Raw genomic sequence first — 16,206 nt, 5'->3', positions numbered from 1 at the left:
AGACCTGGGTTCAATTCCTGGGTTGGGAAGATCCCCTTGAGAAGGGAAAGGCTACCCACTCCAGCATTCTGACCTGGAGTATTCCATGGACTAGTCCATGGGGTCGCAAAGAGTCAGACACAACTAAGCAAGTAACACTTTCAGTTTATATATATAACATACACAGACTATTGTATATCTATTTTATATATAAAACAGATAACCAACAAGAACCTGCTATATAGCACTCAATATTTTGTAATAACCTGGAAGAGAAAAGAATCTGAAAAAGGATCTCTATATATACACAGCTGAATGTATATTCACTGTATAAACTGAATCACTTTACTGAATACATGAAACTAACAATGTAAATTAACTCTACTTCAACTAAGCAAAACAAAAGAGTGGGCAGGCCTGTTCTTTTCCCCAGGTCGGTCATAGAAGACTGGCTTTGAGGCAACATTCGAGGAGAGAGATGGCGGGTCCAGGCCTGCGTGCACCTGGGGATGAACATCGCAAGTGGAGGGAACAGCAGGTGTGTGGGCCCTGGGCATGCAGAGTCCAGCAAGGAAGCCGCCGCGGCTGCAGTGGATGAGGCAGGGCTGAGAATCATGAGTGGTGGTGGAGAGACGGGGCCTTTTCACTGTGTATAGGACTATTTCACTCTGAGAGCAAGCAGCAGGCACCAGACAGCTTTGCACTGTGCTGTGATCACAAGCCCACGAAAAAGAACCAAGCCAGGCGCAGCAGCCTGTGGTGGCTGGGTGGAAACAGTAAGCGATAAGGAAGGCATATGGATGCCCAGGATGGGAGGAGAGGGTGGCTGAACAGAGCCTCTCTTGGGGAGGAGGCATAAGGCGGTTGGGTTCCAGGTGTGGAAGGGGGCGCCCACTGCACTCACGGGTAGACTGGGAGATGTAAGGTGGGAGGGAAGCAGGTCGAGGTTTTGTCCTGCAAAAGCTGGCAGGACGGCTGTGGTTTGCTGGCCTGGAGAAGAGCGAGGAAGAGAGGGCTTGGAGGAGCCGAGACGCGGGATCCCCTTGTGGCTACATCACCGTGAAGCACCTGTCAGGTACGCAAGCAGAGATGCCCGGCAGACTTCTGGATGGGTATCGCACAAAGTCCAGAGGTTGCTGCTTTAACTCTTTGTATGCCCTAGCATCACCCCCATGCTGTCTGCGCCCACTCAACATGTCACACTGCAGCGACCCCTGAGTGGTCAGTTGTCACGCAGCTCCTCTGAGGGTACAGCCTGCTGTCGATGTTGACAACCGTCTTCAACAGAAGCAGCAACCCTGGGCTAAGCCGTGTGGATCGTGACTTTGCAAGCACTGCAGCCTCACTAGCTACCTGCCACGTTTTTCTCAACTAAAGTGTTCAATAAGGGGGACGCATTGCAACCCGAAACCCTTCGAGTGAAAAGCGAGCCAGCGGCTTGTTTCCACGTCTGTTTTCTTTGGAGGAGGTGGGAATTTCTACCAATCGTGTTGGGCTTCCCGGGTGGCGCTAGCTGTAAAGAATCCACCTGCCAATGCAGGAGATGTAAGAGACACAGGTTGGATCCCTGGGCCAGGAAGATCCCCTGGAAAAGGGAATGGCAATCTACTGCAGTATTCTTGCCTGGAAAACCCCACGGAGAGAGGAGTCTGGCAGGCTACAGTCCATGGTGTTGCAAAATCGGACACAACTGAGTGACTGAGCAGCCAATGGCACTGCATAGGTTTGATAGAGCTAATCCCTCTTGTTCTGGCTTTGATGATGATCAAAGTTTCACTAATATAAACTAATTGTAGGTGCTGAGGTTTGACTGTGAAAAGAAGGAATTTAATTATGTTTAATTACGTATATTAATTGAAACTTTATTAGGCTAATAATGACCTAATAGGCATCTTATGATTATGAGCAGGTATGAGTCATTGCCTAGAAGACTGAATATTCCTGGACTATGGCTGGATTCTACTTTCACTGCAGTTAAGTGGGTGTCTAGAACTGGCTTTTTTCCTTATGAGTTTGCACAGATTTAGCTTACAATGTAATTCGAATGTGAGGATGGTTTGGAATACTGTTCAGAAACTGGGAATAACTTGCTTTGTTTGTAGTTGATAGTATCTTCCTTCCCTGTCTTTAAACATTTTTTGGTTTATGTTGATTGACTTATTTAACAGTATTAACTGAATGCAAAATAAAAGCGAGAATAACCAGGAATAGCTACGTTTTAAAAATATAGATCAATACTGCAGAAATCATCAGGGTACCATTTTCTTTAAAGACAGGTGAAGACCGAATTCCAAAGCTGAAGATGTTCAAGGTGAGTCATTACAGGGCATGGCCAGGAATTCAGGACCTGGGTTCTGTTCTCTAGGACCAATTGATTCTTTTTCTGTTCCTAGGTAAAAAATTTCCTACCTTTCTTAGTTTCTTTATATTTACATGGTTTAAAAATGGTTGCCATGATGAAATATTTTTAAAGTATAAAGTGAAAATGTAAGGCCTCATTTTAATAATACCAGAGGTATTTTGAACTAATATTCTTCATGAAGTTTTCACCAACTCTGAAAAGTTGAGAGTGGAGGGGGAGGGGGCCAGGGAGGTGAGGGATCATGTCTTTGTCCTGTGGTCAGCTGTGCCTGAGAAATAGGGAACATCTGATGTGAGGTGATAATTCAAAATGTTGACAAATAATTTGCACATAACTTAAGTTGTATCTAAATCGTATGTAACTTCAGTTATTGTAGATAAGCTTTAGTTCCATCAGCTTTTCTCTGCTTTGCTGGGGTTTTGATGGAACTGTGCAAAAGTAAAGAAGGAAAATGAGATTTTTCAGTCCTGGTTGTGATTATATCTGGTCCTTATGCTGGTTATACTTGACAAGGATGGGGTGAAGTGACTGGATATGATGAGGAAACGCCTTCAACCGTGCGTCCTTTAGTCCTCCCTGGAGCTGGGCCCCTTCGTCTGACTCTGTACAGCTCACTGGCTCGGAGTCCAGGTTCGGATGGCTCTACTTGGGCCAAATCTAAGAAGCTCCAGGCCTGCAGTTTGGTGAGCCACAGGCTGGTCTGGCCATTTGTCCCCTCCTGGAACCTGCAGGAGTTGGTCATGGGCGTGGCCCTCACTCGGCCCTGTCTGAGTCCCTGTTTCAGTGACTCGAGTCCTGAAGGGCAGACCTGCTTCCCAGGCACAACCCCTGGGTCTGGTCCCTGGTCCCCACTGCCCTGCCTTCCTGGGGCGCCTGCCTCTAACCCTGCCTGGACCCCCACCCTGCACCTCCAGACCCATCACCCACTTCCCAGCCCCTGTCCGTGTTGGGTCCAGCTCCCTGGACCCCTGCTCTCCACAACTTCTGTCATCTGCTCCGGGGCCCTGCGAGGTGGCCCGCCGAGCACCAGGCCTGCCCAGCATTGGGTTCAGAGACCCCTGGACCGACTCAGTGGGAGCTGGGTTCTAACCGGCCCCAGTTCAGGCAACTCTTTATTAAAATTTGTCTTCCTTATACAAAATTCCCTTCCAAGAAGGTTTCCTCTTCAGGATCTCCCATTCTCATGGGGGAAAGGAGCTCAAAGGTTCTAGGCATTTGGTGCATTTGCAAATGCATGGCAGAGGGACCAAGATCTTTGGAAGAGAGATCAAGAAACTTCAATGTACATTTACACTTTCCCCCTTAAAAAAACCCTCAAAGGATAACAAAACAACCTGGCTAACTTTAAAAAATGGTGCATTCTCATCAGAAACTTAATTTCTAGAAGGGCACAACATTAATGACTAACATTGGTCATGGGCTTTGGCAGACTGGGAGATGACAAGAGAAACTAGTTAATAATCCTGTAGCTACTAACTACATTAGTTCTCCTCTCCCCCCAAGGAGAAAAGGCAGAAGCCTGCACTGGATGGCCCCCAAACTATGAAATGGTTAAGTGAACTTTAACACAGAAGTTACGGTAGGCTCACCTGAATTGATCCTTTGATGGGTAGATGGATTACTTTTTGTTAAGAATATGTTTAGAAGGGGGCTGTTTTGGAGTCAACGTCAGTGGAGCAGTGTGCAGTTTGAAAACCTGTGGAACTGTTTTGAGTGACACATGAATGCATTTCTAACAAATAATTATGTGTTCCCATGGTTAGTGGGTTAAATACATCTAAATAGAATCCAAAAGAAATAATTTCACTTCTATCACAAGCAAAGTGATAAGAATTTTTTTTTATAGAAAAGATAAATAATGGACTATACAGAGTCCATGGAATTCTCAAGGCCAGAATACTGGAGTGGGTAGCCTTTCCCTTCTCCAGGGGATCTTCCCAACCCAGGAATCGAACTCAGGTTTCCTGTGGGTAGCCTTTCCCTTCTCCAGGGGATCTTCCCAATCCAGGGATAGAACTCAGGTCTCCTGCGCTGCAGGTGGATTCTTTACCAGCTGAGCTACAAGGGAAGCCCAATGCAGAATTTAGGATGAGATATTTAATTAAACAAACTCATTAGGAAGTTTTTTGCTGCCCCCTGCTGTCAGCTTCTAAAGGAGATGTGAAAGGGCTTCCCAGGTGGCGCTAGTGGTAAAGAACCCGCCTGCCAATTCCATCCCTGAGTCTGGAAGATCCCCTGGAGGAGGAAATGGCAACCCACTCCAGTATTCTTGCCTGGGAAATCCCATGGACAGAAGAGCCTGGCAGGCTACAGTCCATGGGGTCACAAAGAGCAGGACACGACTAAAGCGACTTAGCATGCACACAAACTGTGTAAAAACTGACTCAAGGTGAATTAGTTGAACAAATTGGTTTGAAAAAAGAAAATTCTTTGCCTCTGACTCCATCAGTTCCTGTCGGTGATGCTGACTTACTTCATGTCTGTGAGTGATGGTCTGTCAGCCCAAGGAGCCAGCGGCAGCAAAGTGTGTGTCAGTGGGTGCTGGTGAGCAGTAGTTTGTGATTTGTGAAATGCTACATTAGTAAGTACCAGCCTTGCAGCTTGTAGCCAGTGATGTCTTCCTTACCATTTTGCTGAATTTCTTAATTTTGAATTAATTTTTATATTTATGTAATTTAGGTAAAACACTGTTAATTAATAAAATCAAAACTTTCCAAATAAATGCATTAATGGCTTATTTTCCATAGTATAATCCTGACTTGAATTGTTATTTCCATTTTGGCATATGAAATTAAGAAATGAGAAATATTAGCCATAAAAGGTAATAGTAAAACAACAGTCACTAGATGCAAGGCACTGTTTTATTTTTTCACATGCTATTTTATTTAGTCACAAAATACAGTGGGAGTGGGTATCATAATTCCCACAGATGAATAAACTGAATCACAAAATGACTTGTCTAGGTACACACTTGGTGAAGAGTGGAGTCGTGATGGGAGACCCTGGAGTCTGACCCCAGGGTCGCTCCTCAACCTCTTTGCACAGGAGGTACAGATGCTATACCCCTGTGCCTATAGGAGGATGCAGAGAAATCACAGTGGGCATGGTGGTGTCAGTGATCAGCGATTCCCACTAACCGCACACTCCTCACCTGCTGTTGTCTGCTGTCTGCCCTCGCATGTCTTGCCCATGACCCGGGCATGGGCAACAGGCCTGTCCACACCCTGCCTGGTGTCTCTGTCTTCATGGGTAAGTTCTGCCACATTGAAGGTGTGGTGCGTTCAGCATAGTGAACACGTGCCCATGGACCCCATGCTCAGACTGGACACAGCTGGGGCTGACCTTGTGATTGGTCACACACACCCTGTGCCTTTCATCTGCCAGAAAACTTCTGGTTTCAGCCACACTTTAACCATCTCCAGTAAATATTCAAATTATGCCCAGCACTTGACTGTACCAGTTGGGCATCTTACTGGCTACCTTAATTCTGGGGCCCCCTGTAGCAACATGCTGTTCTGTCTGCTTGCCCCATCCTTTGCCAACACCACCTCCCACCCCGCCCCCTCAGCAGCACTGGTTCAGGATGGCAGACCCACCGGCCAGGGACCAGAGCTCAGCTAGTATTGATGTCTACCGTGCACCGATGTCTGCCACGACGGGACCTCTAAGCTTTTGCACAGCAAAGGAAACCATAAACAAAATGAAAAGATAACGCACAGAACAGAAGAAAATATTTGCAAATGAATTGACTGACAAGGGATTAACCTCCCAAAATATACAAACAGCTCAAGCAGCTCAATATAAAAAAAAATAAAAAAATATATAAAGATATAAATAGACATTTCTCTGAAGAAGACATACAGATGACCAAAATGCACTGAAAAAATGCTCAATATCACTAATTATCAGAGAAATGCAAATCAAAACTACAATGAGGTATCACCTCACACTGTTCAGAATGATCATCATCAAAAAGTCTACAAACAATAAATACTAGAGAGGCTGTGGAGAAAAGTGAACCCTCCCACACCATTGGTAGGAATGTAAATTGTTGCAGTCACTATGGAGAATAGTATGGAGTTTCCTTAAAAAACTAAAAATAGAACTACCATATGACCCAGCAGTCCCACTCCTGGACACAGATCCAGAGAAAGCCATAATTCAAAAAGATACATGCACCTCAATGTTCACTGCAGGACTATTCACAATAGTCAAGACATGGAAGTAATCTAAATGTCCACTGACAGATGAATGGATAAAGAAGATGTGGTACATATATACAATGGAACACTACTCAACCATAAAAAAGAATGAAATAATGCCATTTGCAGCAACATGGATAAGCCTAGAGATTATCATTCTAAATGAAGTAAGTCAGACAGAGAAAGACAAACATCATATGATATCACTCACATATGGAATATAGTTAGGAGCTGGGGATTAACACACACACAGTACTACATAAAAAAAAATAGACAAACAACAAGGACCTACTGTATAGCACAGGGAACACTACTCAATATTCTGAAATAACCCAAATGGGAAAAGCATATGAAGAGTGGATATATGTATATATATAACTGAATCTGGCGTGCTGCAGTCCATGGGGTCGCAGAGTCAGACACGACTGAGCGACTGAGCAACAATAACTGGGTCACTTTGATGTGCACCTGAGACTAACACAGCAGGGTAACTGTACCCCCAATTCATTTCTAAAGTTCAAGTTACAGTCCTGAACCCTGGGTTAAAGCTCCAGAGCCTTGGATTTCTTTGTTCAGGTTGGTTTATGTCTGTTTGTTCAGTTCAGTTCAGTTCAGTTTAGTCACTCAGTCGTGTCTGACTTTGCAACCCCATGGACTGCAACACGCCAGGCTTCCCTGTCGATCACCAACTCCGGAGCTTGCTCAAACTCATGTCCGTCGACTCAGTGATACCATCCAACCATCTCATCCTCTGTCGTCCCTTTCTCCTCCTACCTTCAATCTTCCCCAGCATCAGGGTCTTTTCCAATGAGTCAGTTCCTTGCATCAGATGGCCAAAGTATTAGAGTTTTCAGCTTCAGCATCAGTCTTTCCAATAAATATTCCAGACTGATCTCCTTTAGGATTGACTGGCTGGATCTCCTTGCAGTCCAAGGGACTCTCAAGAGTCTTCTCCAACACCATAGTTCCAAAGCATCAATTCTTAGGTGCTCAGCTTTCTCTATAGTCCAACTCTCACATCCATACATGACTACTGGGAAAACCACAGCTTTGACTAGATGGGCCTTGTTTGTTAGCATTGGCTAATCGGGGGAGGCTGTTGGATGACTGAAAGAAAAGCTTTAAGCCTGATTTAATGAAGGCCCTTTCCCCAGGAGACAGAAGACACTGCTCCCTGACTGCCGGTCGTTGCCCCCGTGACCTGTAGTGGTTTCACAGGAGTCCGTCCCAGAAGAACCTACCCTGTGCCTGGGAGAGAGGACTTTCCATCCAAGGCACCTCCGTGGAATCCTTTTGCTTCCGTTATCCTGAGAGCAACCTTTCAAATGGGGAATGTTAATAGCACACCTGACTGTAGTCCCTTGGCATGAACTCTTGCAGAACTGGTCAATGGTTAACTATAAACCAATGGAAAAGAAGAAAATTATTTTCTCTGTAACACTGCCTGGCCCTGGTAGTAGGTGGAATCTCATGGAAAATGGCCAGAGAATGGGTCTTTAAACTATGATACTATTTTAAAATTAGACTTGTTTTGTTAGAGAGAGGAAAAATGGGGTTAATCGTACAATCATTCAGCCCTTTATATTGGAATAAGAATTTGCAGAAGAGATGTAAGATTGTGATTCAGAGGGAAGAACCTCAGGAAAAGCCTGTGTGCATCAAGTCAAAGCCGAATAATGACCAACTACATCCAGACGCCCCTCCAGGAGCCCCTTGCATGGCTCCCCCGCCCATGAAGGGGGTCTTCCTGTGAGCAGTGCAAAGGGTGCCAACAGCCCTCCCAGGGCTGCCCTTATCCGTTCATCATAAAGGACCACTCTTTCCTCCCTGTACCCACCAGGGTGCTCAGTTTTCCTAGCGAGCACTCTACCCCAGGCAGGGCATTTCTCTTAGGGCAGGTCCCAGAAGGCTTAGATGACCAAGGCCAACACAGGGGACTCTGACCAAGGCCAACACAAGTTTCAGCTTGAACTTACACAATTGGAGAAATAATAAGCCATCTTACTGAGATGACACTCAGAAAACAGAGAATCTCTTTACATGTTTCACTACTCATCACCCTAACTGGGCTGCATGCAGGCCTTCATGAACACCCTCCTGTGGAGAAGCACAGGGTGGTATTGGGAAGGCTGCCTGAATCACACAGAACAAGGAAATGGGGACCCACTCCAGTGTTCTTGCCTGGAGAATCCTGTGGGCAGAGGAGCCTGGTAGGCTGCTGTCTATGGGGTCTCACAGAGTCGGACATGACTGAAGCGACTTAGCATGCATGCATGCATTGGAGAAGGAAATGGCAACCCACTCCAGTGTTCTTGCCTGGAGAATCGCAGGGACGGGGGAGCCTGGTGGGCTGCCGTCTATGGGGTCACACAGGGTCGGACACGACTGAAGTGGTTTAGCAGCAGCAGCCTGAATCACAACCAAATCATCAAATCAGGACTTGGGAGGCACAGACCATGCCTGGAGCTGACCCAGAAGGGACCCCAGTGACTCACGGGGATTGAGCAAGGCTAAGGAATGTTTAATAACCAGACCTCAATGGGGTTCCTGAACCAAATAGCTTGACCGAGATCCAGGGAGTATAGCAAGGGCCCAGGGGAACACCTCCCCCTTCCCTGAGAGGACCGAAGGCTAACAGATGATACACTGCTGTGGATGTGGGACGCCCAGCTGGACCTGCCCTAACGCCCTCTTCCCTTGTGGGGAACATTAAGTGCACTCCCAGGTCAAGCCTCTGCCCTCCAAGCTTCACCTTTACAGTTGGAAGATGAAGCCTCACCTGGACGTCCTGAAGAAATTCTGTAAAAGGTTAAGAGTGATGTTTGGAATGATGGAAGGCCAGAAAGAGCCAAGACAGCTGTCCCGGTAGCAGTAAAACTCTGTCCAGGGGACAAGGTTCCAAATTTAAGTAAGTAAGTAAGTACCAGTCATTCAGTCATGTCTGACTTGTTGCCACCCCATGAACTGTAGCCCACCAGGCTCCCCTGTCCATGGGATTTCCCAGGTAAGGATACCGGAGTGGGTAACCATTCCCTTCTCCAGGGTAGCTTCCCGACCCAGGAATTGAACCCAGGTCTCCTGAAGTGCAGGCGGATTCTTTACCCTATGAGCCATCAAGGAAGTCCAAATATAAAGCAACAGGCATCTAAAGAGGCACATGAAGGAAGGTATAAAGCCTCTGACAATCACCTTCTTTAAATATCAATTATTCAGACCTTGTTGATCTTCACGTAACACTTCCATCCCATCCATACAAAAACCCAGGACCAGAGATAACTGTTCTATTTATGATTTGAAGGCCATTAACCAAATTGTAGAGGAAATAATGTGATGATGTCAAATCCGTAGATGTTGCTTATAACTTTACCTGGAGACTTTTGCTGGTTTATAGTTTTGGACTGGAAAAAAGATGCCTTTTACTGAATACCCCTCAGTCCTGAGTCCTGGGGGTTTGTCTTTCAATGGGACGATCCAGAGACTGATGTGAAACAACAACACTGCTGGATGGAACTCCCACAAGGATTTAAGAGCACCCCCACCATCTTCAGGGAAGCTTTCACCATGGAGTTAATGGATTTCTCATTAAATGAGGGAGCCTTACTCCAATGTGTGACTGAATAACTGCTAGTAGAACTAAGGAAACTTAAGACCAAAATACGATTAGATAGAGTTTGCAAGGGAAGAGCACATAATTTCTCAACCAACTCTAAACTAGTTAAGGTTTGAAGTATCAAAAGGACAAAAAAATTTACTGCCAGATGGAAGAGAGACATTAACTAGGGTGACTGCAGCCACCCCCAGAAGGCGCTTGTGAGGATTCCTAGGAATGGCTGAGTATTGTCGTCTTTGGACTCCTGATCTTGGACTCAGCCAAACACAAACATGAGGCTCTTAAAGGAAATGACAATAAGCCATTAAGCTGGACTTTGAGCTGTCATAATGTGTCCCACACCACCGAGGAGAAACTTTGAAGAGCCCAGCATTTGGTTGCCCAGGTAGTTTGTGCATGGAAGACGGGGCGTGAGTCTTGGAGCTAAGTCAACACTTAGATATCAACAGAAGGCCTGTAGCTTACTTTTCTAAACAACTGGGCACCTACATCAAGGATTGCCAGTTTGCCTCTGGGCTGTGATTGCAGCCTTTCACAGGAGGCTGAAAAATGAACCCTCGGCACACCCTACATCATGCACTGCCTTTACTAGAACAAAACAGTGGATATGGGCTTACTTCAGGGAGATGAGGCAAATACGAGGCACACCACTTGACATCCTGAATGTCACCTTACAGGCAGTATCTACTCTAGACCCAGCCACTCTGCTGCCCAGGACAACAGGAGAGCCTGCTCACAACTGTATACAAATAACTGAAGACCTGACCTGACTGGTCAGCCTTTAGAAATACTCAAGGATGGGACCAGTTTCACAGACAAGGAGGGTGTGCAGTTGTAGCTCATCAGGAAGCCCTGGAAGCATAAGCCAGCACCCGGGTCCTTTTACCCAGAGCTCACTGCCCTCATCACACCCTGAGCCTAGGAGCTAAGAGACAGTGACCACACACACTGACTCCAAGTCTGCCTTCTCTGTTGTATGTGCATGTGGGGCCACCTGGAAAGAGAGGTCCACTGATGTCAGGAAGGAGAGAAATGAAACACACAGAGGAGACACAAGCCTTATTTTTAATAAATGCTGTTAAAATGCCAGGAGGAGCAGCCGATGGGTGCTGCCTGGGTCACCCAAAATGGATTATCAGTTAATTAAAGGAAATAATTAGGTGGATCCGGCGGCACAAGCATCCAGAACCAAAGGCCCAGATTCAGAGACCCTACCACTAATTCTGAGTGTGGACCATGCTTGCTGAAGCCTCGGATCTGGAAATGGATCATCCAGCATGCACGGGGAGTTCATGCAGACTCTGGGGACTTAGATGGCGGTCAGGACAAACAGCCACAGAGGCCGGGTTTATGATGGGTTTATCCCAAACGTTTAATGGACAGAATTTTACTCATCTACACCAAGGAACCCGTGATGGGAGGGCTGCGACATGTCATGGACTCCAGCAGTTCATTGTTGGTAAATGCAAATGAGCATCTGAAAGGTAATCCTAACTGCTGATCTGCATCAGAAACAGTCCTAAAACTGGGCCACCCTGATGATAAAAGGGTTGCATGCCCGAGGGACAGAGCCAGGGGATGGTGGTTAAATAGTCTTCACTGTTACACCAAGCGCCAGGGACACTGTAGAAACGTCTAGGCGCTGGTGATGCCATCGCGGTGGCAAGGCTTTTCCACATAGGACAGAGAAAGGTTCTGCAGTAACAGAGGCCTTCCCCCAAGAAATAATCCCTTGTCTGAGGTCGTCTCTTCCGATTCAAACTGACGACAGGGGAGCTCTCATGGCTGAGGTGACTCAAAGGTGTCAAGGCCCTTGGAACATGATGAAGCTCATGGTTCTTGGAGACCTCAGTCCATGGGGAAACAATGAATCATTCCTTCAAAAAGACAGTTGCCAAGACAAGCCAAGAAATCAGAGTAACCTGGGATAAGGTCTGACCAGCTTCCCTGCTGAGGGTCAGAATGGCCCAGAAAACAAGCTCCTATTCAGCCTGTACACGATGTTCTACGGGAGACCTTCCTGAAGGTCTCAATGGTAACAGCATTACGTTTGATAAAATGTGGTGCTGTCTTCTCTTCTATAAATAAATGTGTCTAGCCCATTAGGGTTTCCCACGGACATCCGCTTGCACTGCACAAGCCCCAGTACTGCATCCTCCTCACACTTGGACAAACCCATACAGTGAGCATCCGTGCAGGCATGTGAAATAGCCCCTGTGACGTCCTCCTGGTTACACATCCTCCAGGAAAGCTAAAGTAGTCACACCCTGGCCACCCCACTCCCAGGTACTTTAAGTAACTCTTCAAAAGGAAACAGACAGCTAAGACTCCACCTGGCCAAGACGAGAAGACAGTAGCATCTCAAAAGCAGACCATTTTGACCTAAGAGTCTGGGACAGGCTTACATAAATCCAAATTCAATCACTAAAATGTTAAAAACAGGTTTTCATGGATTCCCAAAGAAATAAGGTCTGTTTGGAAGGACTGTTAAAGTTAGGAGCCATAGTTCTGTGTATCTCAGGGTTAATCCTCTTACTCATCAAATTCTGTCCTCATTGTCCACCTCCTACATTTAAAGAGCACCGCCCCCCACAACCTACCCCCCCCCCAACCCTGCCCAGACTCACAGGATGATTGCCTGAGACTTCAGAGTTCAAGGTGGGACACGCAAATATTTATAGGTAAGTGCAAAACAATTTCATTCCTCTCATAAAAACCCAAATCCCTCATCAGCAGGAAGCAGCTAGCAGAAGGCCTCACCCCTACTTCCCTCAAGACTGAGGCACGAACAAAGAAAACGCATGTAAAATATCACCGAGCTTAAACGGACATAGGTGTACTGAGGAAACCTGCAGTTACTCCAGGGAGACAGCACTGTGCAAGTACAAGATGGGCCCCCCTACCCCACGCCCCCCTAACCCCCTGCTCCCTAGCTGTCTCCAGGACGAACACAAACCCAGCATTTTCAGTCTGCAGATATCGGAGCATAGAAAAGCTGCCACACTTGTGCTTTACAAAGCAAGGAGTCCCTCAGTGAGGACGACCTGGCTCCAGCATGAGGTGCTAACTGTGGACTATCATCAAGGCAGCTTCCAAGCTTGAAATTTCCTAAACCCTTAAATTCCACCCTGATCCCTGGATCGAGAACTGGATTTGAACCTTGCCTCCTGTCTCCCTGCTGGTCCAACTCGCAATGGAGCTTTTTCTTTTCTCAAAAGCCAGGGCCATAATACTTGCTTCTGTGCGCTTGGGGAGCCAAGCCCTTGCCTTGTAACAGAAATCTCTTCTCTCACATTAAGAGGGGAAGTCCAGGCAAAGCATCGCATCTCTGCAACCAGAGTCCTACCTGACCCGAGGAGGTGGGTTCCCAGCGACTCTGCACTCCAGGTAGACCCGACTACCTTCTGCCACTTCTTGGCTCCGCAGCTTTTGGATGAAGCGGGGAGCGGCTGGGGGGTGGCGGGCGCTGAGGGGCGGTGGGGACGAGGGGCTGCGGCTGGGCCGGGCCACATCCTGGGCCACCGGGGGGTGATGCCCGGGTGCTGGGGGCCTGGCCCTGGCCTCCACGTCCTGCGGGTCCCGGGTGGGGTGATGCCCAGGCACCAGGGGCCTGGCCCTGGCCTCCACATCCTGCCGGTCCCGGGTGGGGTGATGCCCGGGTGCTGGGAGCCTGGCCCTGGCCTCCACATCCTGCTGGTCCCGGGTGGGGCTGCGGCTGGCCGAGGCGCTCCTTGGGTCTGACGGCTGGTTTTTAGGGGACAGGTACCCGCTGTCCGGGGAGGAGGACTCCCCGTCCGGGCTCCTGGTTCTGGGCTTGGCGGCTTCTCGAAATATGGAGGTCAGTTCCTCGATGAGGGTGGCCGCCTTGTCGTTCAGCGGGCTCTGGGGGCCGGCTCTGCCGGGCCGCGCGACCCTGGGCTTGGGGCTGGCGCCGGGGGCCTTGGCCACCTGCTTCCCAGCCTTGCGCAGGCTCCGGATGTAGCTGGGCCTGGCCAGCAGGGGCGAGACTCCGGGCTTCCTCCGCGATGCGGGCGAGGAGATGCGCTCGGCTTGCTCGGCTGGCGGAGGCGTGGCAGGTGCCCGCCTGCTGTCCCCAGGTGTCCCCGGGGATGCACGCTCGCCCGGCCGGGCCTCCTGAGGGGCCGGCGGCTTCCGGCGGCTCCTGGGCGAGGGGCTGCAGCGCTGCGGGACCTCCTCGCAGGCGCAGTCGTCCGTCTCCGAGCTGGCTATGGCTCTGCGGGCCAGGTCCAGACTCTTGTGGATCTCCTCCTGGCTGAGGAAGGCCGACAGCCCCGGGAAGAAGGCCGCATTCTCGCCGTCCTCCAGCAGGTCCGAGAGCGAGTCGTAGAAGGAGTCGTGGGAGGACGTCTCGGACATAGTCGAGAGGCGCTCATGCACTCGGTCCGCTTCCACAGGAAGGCCGGTGTCTTGAACACAGGCTCTGAAGGACAGGAGATACATCTGCGTTAGTAGGAACGACTGGGGGGTGGCGGGGTGGGGTGGTGTGTGTGTGTGTGTGTGTGTGAGTGTGTGTGTCCACACGTTGGGAGAAACATTAAGGGGAAAACATACCTTCTAAATAATTTTCCTCTATAAGTTGGAAGAAGTGTCAAGCATACCTGTGTTTATCGTTGACCACTTTCCCTAATTTTTTAAATTCTATTTTTATTTATTCGACCCTCTGGCTTGTGGGATCTTACTTCCAGAATGGAAGTAAGTAAGTGCAGGATGGAACCTGCACTGCCTGCAGTGAACGCACAGAGTCCTAACCACTGGACCCTCAGGGAAGTTCCTTGTTCATTATTTTAATTTGATATTTGCCCCTGAGTGAATACTAAGCATCTTTCTGTGCTGTGCTGTGCCAGTCACTTCAGTCATGTTTGACTCCTTGTGACTCTGTGGACTATAGCCCGCCAGGCTCCTCTGTCCATGGGATTCTCCAGGCAAGAATACCAGAGTGGGTTGCCATGCCCTCCTCCAGGGGATCTTCCCAACCCAGGGATCAAATCCACATCTCCTGCATTGGAAAGAGGATTCTTTACACCTGGCACTTTGGGGAAGCCCAAGCATCTCACTAAAGCTCTTTAAATAATTCAGGAGGGTGACCCTGCCATTGGTGCTGTGAGTGGTCCAGGGCTTTCGCCTCTCAGGCCCCCCTCCATCCCCCCCCGCCCCCACCTCTCTTACAGCTCTAATTTCATTGCTGTTATGAGAATAGGAGTGTGTTGAGATTTTAAGCAAATCTGACTCTGCTTATGTCACTCTAAACCACAAAATGCACTTTGATTTGTTTTCATTAGTGTTTAGTTTTTGATGAAATTTTTGAAACATTTTCAGCTCTTCCTTTCCTGGTGTGCCCATATGTGCATTCACATTCATTCATTAGTTAATTCAAGGCAGAGCTGAAAATTGATTACTGCATTTCAGGTGCAAACGGACAGTTCTGCTCTAGTCAGCAAACTTCCTCATAAAGGGGCAGATAATCACTGGACCGCTCAGCATGGGGGAGGCATTTACTCACAGCCAGTGTACAGATTATTTTCCTTAAAAACTGTACAACTAGGACTTCCCTGATGCCTCAGTGGTTAAGAATCCACCTGCCAATGCAGGGGACACAGTTTCGATGATCCCTGATCTGGGAAGATCCCAGATACTGAGGAGCAACTAAGCCCATTCACTATAACTATTGAACCTGTGCTCTAGAGCCTGGAAGCCACAATTACTGATCACACTTGCTGCAGCTACTGAAGCCCTCGTGCACTAGAGTCAGTGTTCCACAACGAGAGAAATCACCGCAACGAGAAGCCGAAGCACCGCAACGAAGACCCAGTGCAGCTAAAAATAATAAATTTAAAAAGCCAACACCCCAAACAGAAGACCACAAAACTGGCAGCCCCTGTTTAGAAAGAAAAAAAACTCAAGAGGGAGCCAAGACTCCACCCCATATGATGACCCCAGAGCCCACACTGTTCATCTCACACTTGTGGTTTTAAAGAGGTGCCACCTGATGGGATCCAGTTGTCTGAATCAGGTGTCGTTTATAAACTGCTTGC

The 16,206-nt window shown here is 48.1% G+C and overlaps 1 protein-coding gene across 1 annotated transcript in view; it reads right to left on the bottom strand.

The window, feature by feature from the left end:
* Window positions 1–14,530, bottom strand: part of PALLD (palladin, cytoskeletal associated protein) — a 358,254-nt gene extending 343,724 nt beyond the window's left edge. The window contains exons 1-2 of the mRNA XM_061132502.1: window positions 13,835–14,530; window positions 13,500–13,714 (exon numbers count right to left, since the gene is read on the bottom strand). Coding sequence (XP_060988485.1) covers window positions 13,500–13,714; window positions 13,835–14,530 — 911 coding nt within the window. The remainder of the gene's footprint in view (window positions 1–13,499; window positions 13,715–13,834) is intronic.
* Between the last annotated feature and the right edge of the window lie 1,676 nt (window positions 14,531–16,206).

This window comes from Dama dama, chromosome 29, assembly GCF_033118175.1.
Source record: "Dama dama isolate Ldn47 chromosome 29, ASM3311817v1, whole genome shotgun sequence".
NCBI lineage: Eukaryota > Metazoa > Chordata > Mammalia > Artiodactyla > Cervidae > Dama > Dama dama.
The sequence above is the reverse complement of the archived record's forward strand: the minus strand, read 5'-3'. Positions and strand labels throughout refer to the sequence as shown.